Source organism: Phaenicophaeus curvirostris, chromosome 4 (assembly GCF_032191515.1).
Source record: "Phaenicophaeus curvirostris isolate KB17595 chromosome 4, BPBGC_Pcur_1.0, whole genome shotgun sequence".
In the NCBI taxonomy this organism is placed as follows: domain Eukaryota; kingdom Metazoa; phylum Chordata; class Aves; order Cuculiformes; family Cuculidae; genus Phaenicophaeus; species Phaenicophaeus curvirostris.
This window is the reverse complement of record NC_091395.1, coordinates 70,949,992-70,968,894: the sequence shown is the minus strand read 5'-3', so window position 1 is coordinate 70,968,894 and position 18,903 is coordinate 70,949,992. Positions and strand designations below refer to the sequence as shown.

The 18,903-nt window shown below is 37.9% G+C and overlaps 1 protein-coding gene across 2 annotated transcripts in view; it reads left to right on the top strand.

Moving 5' to 3' along the window:
* Nucleotides 1–18,903, top strand: part of UVSSA (UV stimulated scaffold protein A) — a 375,853-nt gene that overhangs the window by 9,012 nt on the left and 347,938 nt on the right. For both annotated transcript variants that reach the window (XR_011337395.1, XM_069856486.1), the window contains exons 5-7: nucleotides 1,011–1,120; nucleotides 1,729–1,857; nucleotides 18,754–18,871. Coding sequence is in view for 1 of the 2 variants with exons in the window: in XM_069856486.1 (XP_069712587.1) it covers nucleotides 1,011–1,120; nucleotides 1,729–1,857; nucleotides 18,754–18,871 (357 nt within the window). In the remaining variant the exon portion in view is untranslated. The remainder of the gene's footprint in view (nucleotides 1–1,010; nucleotides 1,121–1,728; nucleotides 1,858–18,753; nucleotides 18,872–18,903) is intronic.

Genomic DNA, 18,903 nt, shown 5'->3' with positions numbered 1-18,903 from the left:
CTAGTAACCATTCTTAGGTTTGAGTGTCCTTGTATGGGATTTACAGATTTTATTAATTATCTTCTAAGACCGAACTTTTGTTTTAGTTGTTGTAACCATGTTGGAGCACTTCATAGTGCCTGGAATACAATGAGTTTCCTATGTTTAAAAAAACCCCTTCAGTCTGTTTACGGTATATAGTTTTATTTTCTGTATGCTTCGCCATTCACCTCTTTCTTTCTCTCTATAAGTGGAGTGTAAGAAACTATGAATTTAAAAATCTTACAATTGTCTATTTTCTAGACATTTTATTTACTTTCTACTAACAGCTTGCAAGAATTAATAAGTAGAGTTTTGTTAGGAAGTCTTAAGGATTATGTTTATACCTCTTTTTATATAACTTTGCTAATATGAATTACCTCTAGAAAATTTGAGATGTTTTGTGTTTCGATGTTCTAAATGAAATCTTTTACAAATACTCTTCTTAACGGAGTTTTGTGTGCAAACAGTCAGTGAGGCAGATATCTACACCTGTGCTTGCAGACAAGATTTGGAAATTTATCTGTGGGGCTTATGAATGAGTAACAGCTAAGAAGTACCATTTTTACTTGAGTGGTGACCTACTTGGCTTCTTTGACAATCAAGTCTCTACTGCCACTGGGGCAGAGATGTGTTTTTTCATATTGAATATGCAAAAACTGCTACAGCAAAGTCCGGTTCAGTGACTTAAGCTTAGGACAAGATGTAATGTAGACAGTAAGAAACCACTTGTCTGTGGTTTATTTAGTGATTCCTTTGCAGCAATGGTTTAACAACTCTTACTGTCATCACTGAACTGAAAGCTTTTCCTCTGATTTTTTTGAATGTGTGGATTGTGGTAGAATAATTAATAATGAACAGAGAAACATTGTGACATTTGTTGCTTTCCTGAAGGTATCAAATATTTTAGAAGGGTTCGTGTTTTCTTCTTCTGCTTAGCTTCCACTGTAAACATTGTGTGCTAACTCTTTTTTTAACCCTGTTTGGAGCAGATATAAAAGTACGTGAGAATGAAGACAATACTGCCATAATAAACAATGTCATGGATGCTCACAAACTCCTCAAAAATAAGTTCTGGCCTTCTGTGCAGTCCTGGATTCAGGTAGGATGAAAAGATGTGGGTTTTTTCCATTTTTTTAATAAAAAGATGGAGAAGGAAGGACTAGGGTACAGTGAATCCTGATGGAGCGTTAGCAGAAAGGAAATTAAGGTTGAAGAAACATTAGTGCAAATAGAAAAGGTTTCTTGTTCAATAGGGGTGGAGGAAAGGAGAATACAGGCGCTACGTGATTTGTTTGATAGCTTTGAGCGTTTAGGTATGCTACTTGTAGTCATACTTTTTTTTAAGTATATAGTAAAATCGAGCTTCTTTGCAAAGAGTTAGAGTAAAACACAGCTTAGTTTTGTCAGACATGCCTATATCAGAAAAACAGTATTCCTTTCTGTCAGTTGATAATACTGCTCAGGAGCCTCATGCTTGGAATTTGGCCTCAGGAGATATTTATACCAGCTGTTTATTCTTTGTTTGTCTTCAGTAGTTGCAATTAGCATTTATATTCTAGGTAGGAAAAGAAGTGGCTTTACTAATAGTCACTTGTAAAGCACAGAAATGACAGTGTTGTTTTATTAATTATGAAGGAAAACAAAACATGTTCTTTGGCTCAGATGTCTAGCAAAAAAGAATAAGAATGTTGATTTCTTGCTTTGCAGTTATTTACCAGAGCAGGAATAAATGATGATCGGCTAAGATGTGCCATTGGTCTCAAGAATAAATTGGAGACTGCTATGAAGAAATACAAGGAAATGAACATTTCCTTTAAAGAGAGAAAAAGAAAAGTGGTGAGTTTCTTAAGTTATTGCTTTACTAGGTGGGACCATTAGTAATGCTTAGCTTGTATACAAAAAATGCACTTTCTCTAAAGCCTTAATCTGGCAAACTTTTCAACACCAGTGTTACTGGTAAGTACACTAATTCAGCTGGTTGGAGCTTCACTCAAGGAAGTTGCACTAAACAGTCGTATGCTATGCCAGGGTAACCATGTAAGGCAGCACTGTTGTTTGCAGTAGGGAAGTGGTTAAGTTCAAATTTTATTTACTGTTAGTTTGTTCAGATGTGACACTGACACTATGTCCTCAGCTTCTTTTGTGCACATTTCTCAGTAAATACTGTATTACTCACTGAACTAAGCTAGTGTCCAACAATTCTGGAAAATCGTGTCTTTGCTTTGGAGTATTTATTCTTTCTGGTGAGTGTATAATGTGAGTAAGCATATTCTACTAGTATTAGTTGTTCTATAGTGTCAAAATATATATCGTAAAGACAGGTTTTGTGAAATAGGTAAAACCTGTGAATAAACAGAGACTGAAAGATTAAATACTTTATTCAGATCCAAAAAGGAGTCTATGGCATATTCATGTAGCTAAAAAACAGATCTGCATAATACTCATTTCTGTTCATTGTGATCATATGAAATTACAGTATAGCTTGACGTGAAAATAAGTGGTTTGGGTCAGGGTCCAGAGTAAAGTTTGGTTTATGACTGGATTGTAAGAATATAATCAACTTCCTCACACAACTGGTAAGTGAGCCAACAAGGGAAGGCGCCCTCCTGGACCTGCTCTTTGTGAACAGAGAAGGCCTTGTGGGGGATGTGATGGCTGGAGGACGCCTGGGACAAAGTGATCATGAGATGGTAGAATTTTCAGTTCTAGGTGAGGAGACGAGGGGGATTAGCAGAACAGTCACATTAAACTTCCAGAGGGCAGACTTTGGACTGTTCAGAAGGCTGGTTGGCAAAGTCCCATGGGAGACAGTCCTTATGGGCAAGAGAGCCCATGAAGGCTGGGTGCTCTTCAAAAAGGAAATCCTAGCAGCTCAGGAGCAAGCTGTCCCCATGTTCCAGAAAAGGAGCCGTGGGGAAAAAAACCCGCTTGGTTGAACAGAGAGGTCTTGAAGGGACATCAAGAAGAAGAGGGCTCAGTGCTGGGTCCAGCCCTGTTCAATGTCTTTATCAATGACCTGGATGAAGGCATTGAGGGCACCCTTAGCAAGTCTGTGGATGACACTAAGCTGGGTGGAAGTATCGATCTGCTGGAGGGTAGGGAGGCTCTGCAAAGGGATCTGAACAGGCTGGACTGCTGGGCAGAGTCCAATGGCATGAGGTTTAACAAGGCCAAATGCCGGGTCCTGCACTTGGGGCATAACAACCCTGAGCAGTGCTACAGACTAGGAGAAGTCTGTCTAGAAAGCTGCCTGGAGGAGAGGGACCTGGGGGTGTTGGTTGACAATGACATGAGCCAGCAGTGTGCCCAGGTGGCCAAGAAGGCCAATGGCATTTTGGCTTGTATCAGGAACGGCGTGACCAGCAGGTCCAGGGAGGTTATTCTCCCTCTGTACTCGGCACTGGTGAGACCGCTCCTCGAATCCTGTGTTCAGTTCTGGGCCCCTCACCACAAGAAGGATGTTGAGGCTCTGGAGCGAGTCCAGAGAAGAGCAACAAAGCTGGTGAAGGGGCTGGAGAACAGGTCTTATGAGGAGCGGCCGAGGGACCTGGGGTTGTTTAGCCTGGAGAAGAGGAGGCTGAGGGGAGACCTCATTGCTCTCTATAACTACCTGAAAAGAGGTTATAGAGAGGAGGGTGCTGGCCTCTTCTCCCAAGTGACAGGGGACAGGACGAGAGGGAATGGCCTCAAGCTCTGCCAGGGGAGGTTCAGGCTGGACATCAGAAAAAAATTTTTCACAGAAAGGGTCATTGGGCACTGGAACAGGCTACCCAGGGAGGTGGTTGAGTCACCTTCCCTGGAGGTGTTTAAAGGAAGGGTGGATGAGGTGCTGAGGGGCATGGTTTAGTGTTTGATAGGAATGGTTGGACTCACTTTATCAAGATTAATCTGGTTCATCACCTTAATACCTACTGATGTACCACACCAGTCAAAAACGCCAACTCTGAATGAAAAGTACTGAAGGACTGTCTTGTCAGAGGTTTTTTTTTCTCCAGTGAAATATGTGTGCTACCTTTATGCAACCAGCTATGAAGGAATCCAGACATCTGCTGTCATTCCTGCCATTTGCTTGACAGGGCTTCATTTGCTGCACCTCTGCATGGAATATTGGTTGCTATATTTCTTGCGAGATATAAAAGACATTCAAGCCTTCAAGCCTTGAATTTCATGTGTATGTGCTGGCATGTGTATGTGTTTAAAGTGGTATTGTTACCACTTCTGGAGATTGATCAATGCTATATGTATAAGGTTTGAAAGCTAATAAATTAAAAAAAAAAGAAGGAAAATACAAAATACACAAAGAATACATTCAAATAAAGTGATGCAGACTGGGGTATTAACTTAATCATATATTGATTACGATGCTTATTCCTAGAGGATTTTTCCAGTGGAAAATACCCAAATTTAGTGTTAGTGCTGAGTTACTGTGAATTTATAATGTGAACATAGAGAACTTTGTACTGCAGAAGAAGAGCGTATAAATTATCTTTTATTTCAGTGTCAAATGACTCTGTTGAAATGTAAAAACATGGTAAAGGGAGAGTCTGATAGAACAAAATAAGCAACATCTCTTAGACCATGATTATTAATCTGTCAAATATTTACATGTCAGCCAAGAAACATTGCACATAGCTTCTCTTTAGTTCAGCATTGCTGCTCATGTTATATTGTTCATTCTGTCTGCACATCCTTGTGGCATGGGAACTGTACCTCTTGTTATGCTAAAGTCTTGCTGTCTTCCATATTCTTGGATCCAAGAGAAGTACTGGTAGTCTGTCCTTTAAGGCTCCTGTCCCTCCAAAGCTCTGTGCATTACGGATGGTATCTGTAAGCACACGGAGTCAGCGAGTGCTGTACCTGCGCGTGTGTGGAGATGAGCACACTTAGAAATGAAAGGGAGCATTTAGTGAGTAGAGAGAGCATGTAAATAAGATGTCTGAGTGTGGAGGGTCCTGTGCGAATTGTCCAGCTTAAGACATCTTTACATTTGGAAATGGCAGCAGTTTTCTTGGCAGTTAGTGACTGCAGTCTGAGGTGTATGTCTGGAGAATGTGAAGGTGAGTTGTTTGTGTACTTGCTCAGTTTAAGTGTGAGTATGATCCTGCACCAGAGGCAAAGCCTTACCTTTAGGGAGAAAGTGGTTTTACCTCATCAGTAAATATAAAACAGAATGATAGGGACTTAGAAACTTGTCTGGGGACTTAGGCTTGCCCAGCCTTCTCAGACTTTCTGGTTTTAATTTGTGCACATTCTCTGTATATCCATGGTCCCTAATTTCCCCCCTCTTCACCTGCTCTGTTCTGTGCTTTGCTTTTGTTCTGTCTGATGAGGGTGAGAAAAAGCTTTACTTGCCTTCAAATTGAGATCAAGAAAGTTGATACATGGTAGGTTTTAGTGAGAGACCGTACAGTGAAACTGGAAGAGATTTGTTACTATGATCTCTATGACACCTCTCAGTCCTGCAGAGATTTACATTGCTATTTAAGAGAGTGAAACAATTGCCACCCACATACTGTTAAGTAATTTTGTTTACCTGAGCAGTTACAGCTGAGATGAAAGTAAAGCATATATAGTTGGGGTAACTCTTGATCCTCTGGCTGGTATGAATATACCAGCAATGTAGCTGGATGTAAATTACATTGAGAGAAAGAAGTTGATGTACCTGGCTTGCCTTCACAGAAAAATTGTTTGGATGGTGCATGTAAGTGGCTACTTCCTATTACCTCCATGCTCTTCGTTGTTTCTCTCCTCATTTACTAGATCATGAAGCACAAGTCTGCAAGGTAGCATCCTTTGCAGTTAGAGCATGTTAGAAAAGTAGCACAAATTATTTTCTCTGAAGTTTTCTTTGCCTAATGTAAAAGCCCTGCTGCTTTGCAGACTACAGGACTTTCTGTATTTTATATAACCTCTCTTATACAAAGTCACTTGAAGGAAAGCACAGAACTTTATACAGTGAAGCACTTTATCTTGAAGTAGTTTATGGAGAAATGAGACATAGCCACCTCTTTTTTTTTTTGCTTTGTGATAGTAAAGAATTCAAACCATCAGAAAACCTTAATTTTAAGGACAATCTTCATTTTAATGTAACTCTTAAACTCTGCCAACACAAGTAGGCTATGGCACCATTCTGCACTTTCCTCTCAGGAGCCACGTGTGGGGAGGGAAGAGAACAACAAGGGTTATCGTTTGTCTAGGTACAAGTCCCTTGCAGAAGGCTTTATAAATGTTAATACATGCCAACTGCCCAGATTGTACGTTCCTTCTTGCTCTTGCTGTGCCCCCAGCAGATCAGAAGTCTTCACCACGGTTCTTTCTGAGCTGTGGTTTTCCAGAGCAGTGGGAGGTGGACAAACAGCGACAGTCTGACTTCTTGCCAAAGGCAAATAAGTTTTCATGTGCTTACACAAATTACACTTGCTGTAGTTAAATGCTTGTTTCAGCCATAAATCGGGTGTTGGTTTCTGGTATTTTGAGACAAAACTCAAGAGTTTTTAAGTCCATATTTTTCTGTGAATCCGAGTATTAGCTGAATCTAGGGGAATAGAGCAGAAGCTGTAAAGGGCTTTTATTTCATGGTACCTGGACGCTCGGACATATCCCTTTCTTTCTCTGAGTGCTGTTCAGTGCCCAGTAGAGGGAGTGCATACTGCATGCTCAACACTTTTCTCTGCACCACCTTCATCCAAAGCCAGCAGTCATCTCAGTCTGTTCTTCCAGGTGAACTTAAAACAGCATCAATACACCAGGGACCCTCAGAGTTAATTGTTGACTCTATTTAGATGAATTATTACTGGAGTACAGTTGTAATTATTTGCTGAGGTTGGTGTTTAAATAGAAATTCCTGTTTCCAGAGGTTTAATTCTTTCGTAGGAATCACTTGTTTATGGCTGAAATATTCCTTTAAAAATAATTTTACTGGTTAGAAATAGTTTCTTTTGTTAGTGTCTTCCTCTTTTTTTCTTAAATACTAGATTTTTTTTATTTCTTTTGTGTCTGATTTGCAGCTGATTAGATGCAAATGGTCTTGCAATTTTAATAGTTACGACAGGACAAACATATACTGTATTTTAAATCGTGCACACTACCTTTCACTTACCTCATTTCCATAAAGGATTATCTGTTGAATACTACTTGAAGTTCTCATGTTATTAATAGAAAAGTACCTCATTAGCTGTGTTTTGTACATGGAGAGTATACTTCTCTCATGTAATTATCTTTGGGAAGCCTTAAAAGGTTTACTGCTCAAGCTGGCTAAAACTTAGTAGGCAATATGATGTGAGAGACATCCTTCTCATTTGTCTGTCAGCAGAACGATCATTTAACCTGCCTATTACATTTGGGATTTTTAATTTTAAGTTATATTAGCAACCAGGGATATATAGATTTTCATTAAGAGTCTTCATTACTTTTTGTTTCACCTTACCTTATCTTCTGTCAAATCTAAGAGTGCGCTTGGATCTTGATTTATTCATGTGCTTAATTTTATCCATGTGAAACATCTGGTTGAATTCAATAATGCCATTCATAATTAGATTTGGAGAAGGCTGTCCTTGTGTTGACCAGAACCCGATCTGATCCCCAAACCCTACTGCAATACAATTCAGACTTTTTCTGAAAGAGTGATGTCAGGAAACTGTTAAGTGTTTGCTGGTCATAATTTAGTCTTAAATATTTGGATATATAAAAAAAATAAAAATATAATATATAATAAATTACACCAAGAGCTCTTCCAGTTACTTGGTTGCAAGACTATTGCTGATTTTTTTTTTTTCGTATCTTCAACAACAGCTTGGCATTTTATCAATGCTAATGAATTATTTCTACCTTATCATTTTGTAGCTTTATAATTAGATCTTTTTTAAGTCTGCCTTTTAGTTTTGTTAGTGCCTGCTTTAAAGAAAAAGTCACACTTGAAGCTTAGATCAAAAGCAAGGGCTGTATTGTTTTCTTTCTGATTCTTTCTGTAGCCGTAGAGAGTTCTGTCCTGCTTTCTGTAACAGCTTCTGGTATTCACATCCTCCTTTTTTTCCCCCTTTTCTTCATTCTAGAAAAGTTGTTTCTGGTAGGTACGTAATTCTCTTTAGTGATTCCTCACCAGACCTGAACCCACGTCTGCTAAAATACTCTCAGACCAAGGAGCAAGAGAGAAGCCCTTGTACAAAAAGTCTTTTGCCCAGGTTATGCTTTTAGATTGTGCACAAATGAAAACCAGAACCCTTAACAGAATTGCCCTTTGAAAAAACAGAAGCTTTTAATGTTGAAATTTGAATAGGAAGTTGATGTCGATTGTTAGTATGTTTTCTAAAGCTGAAGAGAAACATTGGAATACTTGATATTTAAATCAGCGCTACTCCTAGAGATATCCTTTGTCAGATTGTATACCTCATTAGCATGTAATGTGTTCAGAATAAATCAAGTTTAATAATGTTTGTATGGTCACAGTAGTAGCCGAGGCAACATTTTAAATAGTATTTTTTTTTGTCTATCTAATATTTTATAAAAAAAAGTCAGGTCAACTATAAGTTTAAAAGTAAATCCAAAATATACATATGCTCCTGCTTCCTCTTCCTTCCTCCCCATTTTAAGCATCATATGATAATTATTTCTATCTGTGAAATGTCTCTTTTGTAATCAATTTTCAGCTAAAAGAGCCTTTCAGGTTTTTTAAGTCTTATCGGGCTGTAGGACAGATATAAAACTAAACGCTGTAACAGTAACCCTCAAAACAGTGTGCTCTCTTGTTAAAGTGTCTTATCAGCTGGTGTGATGGGGTTTTTTTCCTTCTCTAGAGCTGAATGTTGCTGTGATATATTTTATGCTTTGCACTGGCTGTGCAGCCTGCCACTCTTAGAAAGTTATTAAAAATATCTTGTTATGCAGATCTAGCCATGAATTCTTAAAGTTGTCACTGTGACGACCTCTGATCCCTATCTGATTCGCAGGTCGCACAATGCAATTTGGAGCTCTTCTAATAGAGTGTAACATAAAGTAGGATGTCTCTATCATCAAGTTAACCCTTATGTTAAGTATTTAAGTTTTTCAGGCCGAAGGGTCATCTCCCTTGATTCATCTATGAATACTGAGCAGTGTGTACTCTGTAGGTAGCAGATGTAAATTTGCTTCATACTTTTTATCCGTCCTACCTGATAAGGGAGAACAGTGTATTGAAGTGAATTGGACGTATTTGTGATGTCTGGTAAAAGCACGTTGCTAAATGTATATTTGTAAAAATGGAAAAGGAAATAATTTTCAGGCTTGGAACACATATGCATGTATTTACATTTAGTTAACACAGTAATATTAAAGTAAATTCTTTCATATCTAATGTTTGTGCCAAAAATTCACAACCAGCAATATATGTACGGTTATATACGTCATGGGTGGAATATTTTGTTGACTTGTTGCCTGTAATAAATCAGGTTTATTTAATTGATGTGCATATTTATCTGTTAAAAATACAGCATCTGAAATAATTTTGATCAGATCTGTAGTTCAGATTCATTCATAAATGTGATCATTGAAGTAAGCTGCAACTTAGTTACTGATTTTACAATGTGTATGTGTGCAGAGGAAGTCATGAGATAGGGTCATATATATACATTGATGGTGGATACAGAGTTTTAGTAGCATGAGTTTTATCTGGTCTAACAGATAGGTGGTAATCTGTCAAGTGCAGCAGGACTTTTGCAAGTGAATGAGTGCTACTGGGAATCTTCTAAAATTACATTTTGGATGAAAATCACATTTCCTAAATTTTCATAAAGAAAATGGCAAGTAATGAGAATGTTTTTCCCTGCTCAGCTCTAAAATTTAGCGTTTAGAAGCCTCTGAATCATAAAGAAATTAAGTAATTCAAAATATTGCCTAAGAGATTTCGAGGGATTGTTGGAATACTGCTTGTCATCTCATAGATAACTTGGAATAGCTGATAAGTGCTGGAAAACCCAAAGACTTCTCTGTGGAGGGGAAAAGAAAAAGGTATTTTTGGTTGACCTTTGAGTTATCAGATTATAAAACAACTTCTTGGTCCAGAAATGGATATAGCCAGTCCTGGACCTTGCTATATCTTTAAACAGTAGCTTTAAACGGTTCGTCTGGACTGGTGTGCAAGGAACACTGTATAGAGGAAAGTGGTTAGTCTGAAAAGAAGGGAGGGGTTCAGGTATAGAGGCTGTTCAGATTAACACTAGTAGCCTTTACAGTGGGTGTATATATATATATGTATGCTTTTTTGGTTAGTGACAAAAATGAGAGTTTCCCTACTGCTTTTAGGAATGGAAAACATCTCAGGAGCTTTGCTCTGGGCGCGATCCTGTCTGAGCATGGGCTTTAAATGTGATTTCAGGTCACTCAGCTTGTAGCTTTGCTGGCTTCATCACACCTCAGTCACCGAACCTGCAAACCTTTCCTTTTATGTTAAGATGAATGAAACACTGAGTAAACTCTTTACAGAGTTTCCTCACTGATCGTTATCCATGAGTTAAAAAGAAAACAAGTTTGGTTTTCAAGGCACAGGTAATACGCGCAGCACTATTTTACACTTGCCCTTTCTGTTGTTAAAATGATTTAATCTGTTCTACAATTCCTGAAACATTAAAAATTATACCTACCAGGTATTTCTTAGTGTGTTGTGTAGTTACCAAATCCACTTTGTAGCAGACAGGCGATTTGTTCAGGCTCCTGTTGTACTATTTGTGGGAGCTGAAAAGGGAAGCAGCTTATATATTTTGGTGGTAATTTTACAATTGATTTAGAGATGATCTAAATGCAAGGAGCAGTCAAAAGGGCCAATCCTGTCTCTATTTCCTCCCCTGATGATTCCCAGTGTCTCTTGCACCAGTGATAAGAGCTTCTGTTGTGGCAGGGATGTGAACTACTGGAACCTAATCCAGAGAAGATGATTTCTGTAGCAGCATTAAGCCCAGACTGAGACTGTCCCTTTCACTAACTGAATAAACTCAGGTAATGCAGATCCAATTATGAAGGTCAATCTTTACTCATTTAGAGGACTCACATTGATGGAATGATATATGATTAGCTTATCTCCCAGTGTGAGTGGAAAACTGGCATAGGCAAAGTACATTCCTGTACTTGTAAAAGTAAGAAGTAACATTTTTGTGGAAATATTGCATGAAAACGTTTAGAGGACTAACACACACTACAGTCCCTTTTGATGATACAAATTAAATATAGATATGAAATTTAAGTGGCCAGCATAAGTTTTGTGGAGTAATTTTTTTTATGTTGAGGAACTTTATTAGCATTACTATTGAAAGGTAACAGAGTTCTGTTTTAGCTCTCTGGCACGCATGGAAAGGAAAGGCATTGTTAGTCTTGGAGACCTTCAGTAATTTAGATAGAACCTTTACATCTCCCTTGAACATAGGATTACTCAAGAGAACTTTTTCTAACATACTTCATAAGGTTTAGGAATATTCATACAACCCAAGTACTGTGAATTTTGGTGGATTGTTGGAGCCTGAGTAGTGAGATATGAAAATACTTCTGAGGATATGTCTCAAGTGGTTACTGCTAAAGAAGTGCTGAGCTTCCTTTGCAGTATCTTCCCAAGATAACAGTTTAGTTAAATGCACCAGTTTTCCATACTGCCTTCCGTTGCTGTCCTCTATGAAACTGTGAATGCACATGCTGGTACACTGGGTACACTGGACATACTAATTTCATCTGAACAGTGATTCATTAAACTTCCAAGGTTTTTTTGAAGTGTCTTGTGTCTTAAGACCTACCCGTCTTTTTGAGTAAATTTATTAAAATCCCTCCTAAGCTTATCTGAGACCTTGTGCCTGCTGGGGACCAGAGGCGCAGTAGCTAGTCACGGAGCGATACAGGTGTTGTGCAATACGCCTCGCTACTATTGACCTTCCAGTGTTGGTGTCCAGGCTCTGTTTATCACTGGATGGAATTGGAAGGGCTTTGGCATAAGGCTTGAGTAAACCTCAAGCTTGCATCTCCAGGCCTGTGACAATACTCATCATCTATAGCTCTTGGACATTGCTTTAAAGAAAAGCTGGTCCATCGGGCATCCATATTGCTAAAGCTTTCTGCACCAAGGTATGGTGGTTCTCCAGCATTGTATTTAGTCTGGCTGTTGGGTTAGAACTCTTTAAGCATTTCTAGTAATTTCTGGAAATTATGAAATAGCGTGTAAAGTGCATATAAAATAAATAAAAGTCAGACTGGCCAAGTAGCCTATGTGCTGCTGAGCAACCACAAATAGAATGAAGGGTGATACTGTTACTGGTAAACGTAAAATGGGATTTGCTCTGATCACATATCATTTGCAGTCATCTAGGTTTGAATATGTGTTCAAATCATGGAGTGGAAGGGAGGGAGGATGTGGAAAGTCCCTATAAATATAGCTCTTTTAGTAGTTCGTGTTTCCCTTTTGTTGCCCACAGGAAAAGTCAAGTACAGTTCTGAGATCTGTCAAAATGCCAGTATTTATTTCCTCTTCAGCCTGTGTTGAATAGTATAAAACAGTGGAAAAGGTGGAGCTTGTAGAAGTCCTTATATGTAGGCTACACAGTCTGACTCCTCAGTTTCTATTACTGGCACTGAAGAAATCATTTTTACCCAGTCAGTGTTTGCATACACAGAATATCCCCAAATTTCATTTAAGTGACTGCAGCATGTTTTGTGTGGTGATGGAATGAAAAAATGTATTTGCTTAAGGTTGCCCCTTTAACTAGATTTGATGGCAATAAATATTCTGGTTCCCTAACCAAAATCTTCTGCCTCTAGAAAAATATTTAGTTGGCTTTGAGTAGATGCACATGAGATATTGGCATGGTGGAATAATTTGCAAGATCCTCCAGTGAGGGTATTAGCATATAAATAGCAGATGCAATGACGACCATCACAGCTGAGTACATTTAATTTTTAGTTTATAAGATAGAATGGGTTTTTAAATGCATAGCCATCAAGCCTGCTGAAAGACAAATGAAGTTTAGAGTTCACTTGTCTGAGGATGCCTTACATCATTTTTTTTTTAAAAAAAGAGTAACAGACACGCATAAAACTGAACAAAAGTGATTTCTTGGGCGAAAAGTAATTGAGATTGCAAACCAAGTTAATTAGACCATGCAAAATTTATTTAATGGTCCCAGCTGTAGTTTGCGAATGGTGTTTTAGTAAGTAGATACGACTTCTTCATGTGCTATCTTTTCTCTTCCTTCTTTTTCTAAAATAATTAGTAAATACTGAATATCCAGTCCTGCAAACTGACTGCATTATATATTTCAGTCATTTTATTGCTTACTTTAATTATGACTGAGGAGGCTCAGATTTTAAAATCCTCTTAACAGAACGTAGCAATCAGTTTGTGTAAAACTGGGGAAAGGACCAAAGGCTTTTCTTTATGTCTTTCCAAGTGTTGTCTGGTGGGTGGGGAGGGGTGTTTTTTCTCATATTTATTACCGGTTGGGATGTATGAGCAAGACATTTAACTGGAGCTGTGGTTGCACTAAGCTACACTGACAGCTGGAGGCTTTTGGAGTGTTGACTCCAAAGTAAAAGATATGATTGCATTTCTACTGGCATTGTTTTCAGTGTTTTAATAAGGTGCAATGTAATAAACATCTGCTTTTTCAAGTTTTTTTTAATGAGCTAGGAAGCAAATGGTTTGGTTGTACTTGTCAAGCTGGAAAAGTCAGCACTATTTTAAGTTTTTAATGAAAATCAGGAGAATTCAGGAGACGTTGTTCTAACTCTGATTACAATGAAACTAATGAGTTTATATTTTCTGTCTTTTTTTTTTTTTTTTTAAACTGTATTCTCATATACAAATAAGTTCAGCCCAAAAATCTGGAAATTGTCTAGCTAATCCTGTTTCCTCTGATAGTGAGATAACAAGTTAGTAGTACTGCATTAAACAAAAAGCCCCCACGTAGTTTTGCAAAAGCACAATTAATTTAGATAAATGAATAAATAAATGTATGTCAGCATTATAGAGCAGATCAACATTGAGCAGAAAGAATTCCACTCTCCATGTAGTTTGAGGAGCAGTGATGGTGCAAGTAGCCTCTGATATCTGGTCTCCCATCAGATAGACCATCCTTAGAATCATAGAATCATAGAATAACCAGGTTGGAAGATATCCTTCCAACCTGGTTATTCTATGATTCTATCATCTGATAATTAAAATAGATTTGGGAACAGGATCTTTTTTCCCCCACGTTCTTTGACAGGTTATTGAGAAACAAGCAGTTGTGTGGTTACTTGCAGCTATTTCATTCTGTACAATGGAAGAAAAGCTTTACGTTGTAGTATTTGTCACTTGAGCTTATATATTGCCACATACTAGAAGTGGCATATTGCTTGTTTTTATCATAATCTTGTTTTTCTCGTTTCCAAATACCTAACCATTCATTCCTAAAGTATTATAATTTGCCAATTCTGCCACTCAAAACGTTGTCTTAAATATTTATTTCTTCTGATTTAATTGTGGATTGTTGATTTTTTTATTTAATTGACTGAAAAAGTTTACCTATAATGGAAGAGTAGATAATAGGTGGTTGAACTTCCATATGCATCTGTAGAGCTTGCCTTGGAGCTTCATGTTTGAAAAGCGGAATTAAAAAAAAATGATACTTTTTTGACTAACAACGTAGCTCATGAGCTCTTCTCCTTTCTATAGAATGGAATGGAACAGAACAGCATAAATGGGATAGTTCTGATGAAGTACCACTGAAATTAAGTAAATTGAGGCATAAGTACCCACTGCCACTGCGCAACTTTTTGAATTTCCTTCACTGACAACTTATTTATCTTTTGACTTACAAATGTTAAAGTTACCTTGTTAAAAAATATCTAAAAATAAAGACTTTATGTCTGTTTGGAGGGAAAAGGGGGCTTAATTCCTTATAGTTAGCTCAGCAGTTAATTTTTTTATCGGGAAATCTAAATTTAATAGAAGACCCCAGGGAAATTCAAGGGTGTGAACAATAAGCATAATATTTTATGAAAACGACCCCCATATTTAAAATCTGGCATTATATGTTATGCATTGTAGCACCAAGTCCACATCTACCTTTTAGAAAATTAAAACACATAAATTCTGTTTAGTGTTTGATATGCGCTGCACTAGCTGAAAGCCATAATGCCCCTAAAACCTTGGGTTGCTTTTCACCTTTCATAAATTCCTGGCTAGATTCTATACAAAAAATAATTTTCAGCTCCGTGGCTCATTGTTATTCAAACTTGATTGATCGTCATCATTTACTCAGTGAGGAAGTTAAGTGCTCCTGTCATTTCCGAAGAGTATAATTGGGACGTTTCACAGGTCAGCGGTAGTGACAGGTTTCCCTTTTGATTAGTGTTAGACTGATAACAAAAATTACAGTTTCCTATGATTAATGTTTTCTATAGTTCTTGAATGCACAGTTCATGGATTGTACCTAAACAAAGTGAATTTGCATCTGATTATGTCTTTTCTCCGTCAGGCTTTTCACGTGCTTTAAAGTTTTAGGCCATGCAGGCAACGTGGCAAAGTTGCTTCTAACACAGTTTTCAGGTTGAGAAATAGTGAAGCCCTCTGGATTTTAGTAAATTAATTTACAGAGAGGTGCCCACTCGCAATGGCATGTGAACAAGTTAGGAGGAATTTCAATTTAAGGTAGTACTCTTCTGAATTCTTTCTAGTCCTCTCAGATCTGCCATGCACATGAGTACTTGTGTTATGCTGACTGATATTTTAAGTATAATCGGGTGATTTAAGAGAAATGATCAGTCTGAACTGAGTTTTCTTAATAGTTTGACATTACTTCTCAGTTCCTCAAACCTGTTGTTGTTTGTTTACAGAGCACTTATGAGTAAAAACTATGGAAATGCCCTGAATTTACTTTCCCTGTTTTATAATGTGAAAGTTAGCCAGCTTTTACCTTGTGGCATAAAGCTGTAGACTAAGATCATCCATGACAAGTTTTAGCTTGGTGAAATCTTTCTCAATAGGTAAAGGAGAAATGGAACCTGAATCTGGAAAACATGATGTTGCCTTGTTTTTAAATGGAGAAGTAGGAGTGGAAGCTATTTCTGAGTTTAATTAAATTGCCTCTAACAGATAAAAAATGGCTGACAATACGGGCAGAAATTTGAAACCAAAATACAAACAAACATCTTTTCAATCTCCAGCCTTCTTCTGTTTGCGCAGAGTATAAAACCTGATGATGGTTTTTCTTTCTAAAAGCCATCAGGAAGGTCTAAAAGTTGTGGTTTAATGCAGATGTTCTTCATAGAATCATAGAATCACCAGGTTGGAGGAGACCCACTGGGTCATCGAGTCCAACCATTCCCACCAGTCTCTAAACCATGCCCCTCAGTACCTCATCCACCCACACCTTAAACACCTCCAGGGAAGGCGAGTCATTCTGCTTTCATGTCTACTGCCTCTGCGAATTTGTGATTAGGGGTAGAATATTTGACCCTTTCTTTGAATTAGAACTCTGTTTTTGTTTCTGCTGCAGAGGTCAGGTTCAGCCTGCATCTGTCTTGGCGATGCCAGGTAGGACCTGACCTGCTTCTTTTAGGTGAGGAAAAATGATTGTAGTTGGAAACAAAAAGTAAATGAGCGTGTGGGATTCTCCAGCAGGCCTGAAGGTTGGAAGGTCTCAAGGCAGTGATAACTGGACTTGAAGAGACTCCACAGTAGTTTTTGGCTATCTTTGGCAGTAAGGGTACTTTCGAACATGACTATGCCAGGACTTTATTTTAAAATGAAGACTAATTACCAGATTCCTACCAGATGTTCTCTGGTAAGAATGCAGTGGTAAATCTGCTTGGTTTCTCGCAACAGTAAATGTGTGTGGCGTTTTTTCTTTTTTTTTTTATCCCACTGGAACTGTGCCTTTCTTAAATCAAAGTCATTTTTTTAAACAAACGGAAGAATTGTACTTCTAACTTGCACCATCCATTCATTATATGTCATACTATGTCAATATGTGTATTAATGTCAATTAATCTTCTTTATTAGAAATTAATTCAGTTCTGCTTGCAAGTAATACTGACCAAAATGAAATGCTGATTTTTAAAAAATTGTTTATTTTTAATTTTTGGCTACCTTCAGTAAACTAAGATTGGTTTCTAGGTTTTTTTGCTTCAGAGTATATGTATGATTTAAAGGAACTCAGCTGTGCAGCTGTGACACGAGATTAGAGTAGTGAATTAAATTGGGAAAATTCTGCTGCAGGCAAGACCTGCAGTATCCTCTAGTGCTTGTAACAATGAGTAGTTTATGTGAATATCAACATAAGTCAGGTGCCGTAAGAGAAGTAAAGAACATGTCTGAAAATAGTAAAAATGATGCCATTCCTTATCTATTGCTTTGGCTTGCTACAGTGAAGCTGAAAAGAGTGATAGGCTGTGCTGAGGCTGGTTTTAGTTGGATACCGCTTATTATTTCCTAGACTTGTGAAAGTGCATGGTGAACGTGCAGTTATGTGCTAATTACGTTGTTGTTAAGAATTAGGTGACTCACAAGGTGGGCAAAGGAAACCCCTAATTGCTGCCTTTTCAGGGTAGTTGGCATTTACTATTTTAAAGTTCTGATAGTGCAGGCCATGTCTGAGGTGGCACAGATTCTTTTATCTTATGTGTAGCTAAAAGAACAAGAAGGAATAGTGTCAAGCTGCGTCAGGAAGTTTAGATTGGACATTAGGGAAAAATTTCTTCACAGAAAGGGTTATCAAGCACTGGCACAGGCTGCCCAGGGAGATGGTTAAGTCACCATCCCTGGAGGTATTTAAAAAGCAGGTAGACGATGTCCTTGGGGACATGATTTAGTAGTAGACAGGTGCAGTCAGAGCTGATGATCTCAGAGGTCTTTTCCAACCTAATGATTCTATGTGTAATATGGAAGAAATATTCATTTTCAGGTATGGCACAAGCTTAGAAAAAGAATGTAGAGTCTTGCTGGCAGATATACGGTAGTAACTAGCTGCAGTGATATCTAGGAAGCCACTTATGTGAATTAATTATCCTGGTTAGTTGATAGGAGCTCTGTTTTTACGTTTCAGCTAGTCGCAGGCGTTCAATTTCAGACTGCAATATAGCCCAAGTGCCCATTTTAAAAATCCCATTTTGTTGGTCTTGACTGTAGTTACTTGTGTAGTCCAGTGGTCTGAATGGTTAAGATGCACCGAATTAGTTAATAAATAAATGTACCGATTGTTTTTAATGCGGTTGTGAAGAAACACAGTTGTATACAGATCAGAATATTCTTTCTTTGGTCAATATTAGATTGCCAGTCTATCAGCTTCTTCTCTTGTTTGCCGGCTCTATTTTTGAGCTCTTGAGCAATTTGTGATACTGTCTAACATGCCACAGACTATTTCAGTGCAGGTAAATGAGTAAAATCAAACAAAGGAGAAGAGATAAGGCTATAACTTGCTCATTAAGTAAAAATCTTGATGTTATTTTAAGATTTTTTTATCTTATTTTATAGCTTCACACTTAGACTTCACCAACTGCGTGCGTTCTAATGGATGAAGGGGGCTTTAAAGAAGCCCTTAGGATATAGTTTGGCTTTAGAGATAAAATGTTAAGCAAAGGCCTAATCTTAGATAAAGATTAAATACATAATTAGGGAAATACTTTTGACATAGAGCAGTCTTAGCAGGGCTATCAAGATGTCTGCAAAATATTTTCAATTCAAAGGGAAATGAAAAGCAATCTTCACATTAAAAAAAAACCAACCCAACAAAAATATCTCTGTAGATGAAAGCCTCTGGTGACGACGACGATGATGATGATGAGGACGAAGATGAATTTGTGGAGGTCCCCGAGAAGGAAGGTTATGAGCCCTACATTCCAGACCACCTGCGTAAAGAATATGGTGAGTTTGCCCAGCTGTGACAAGCTTTATCC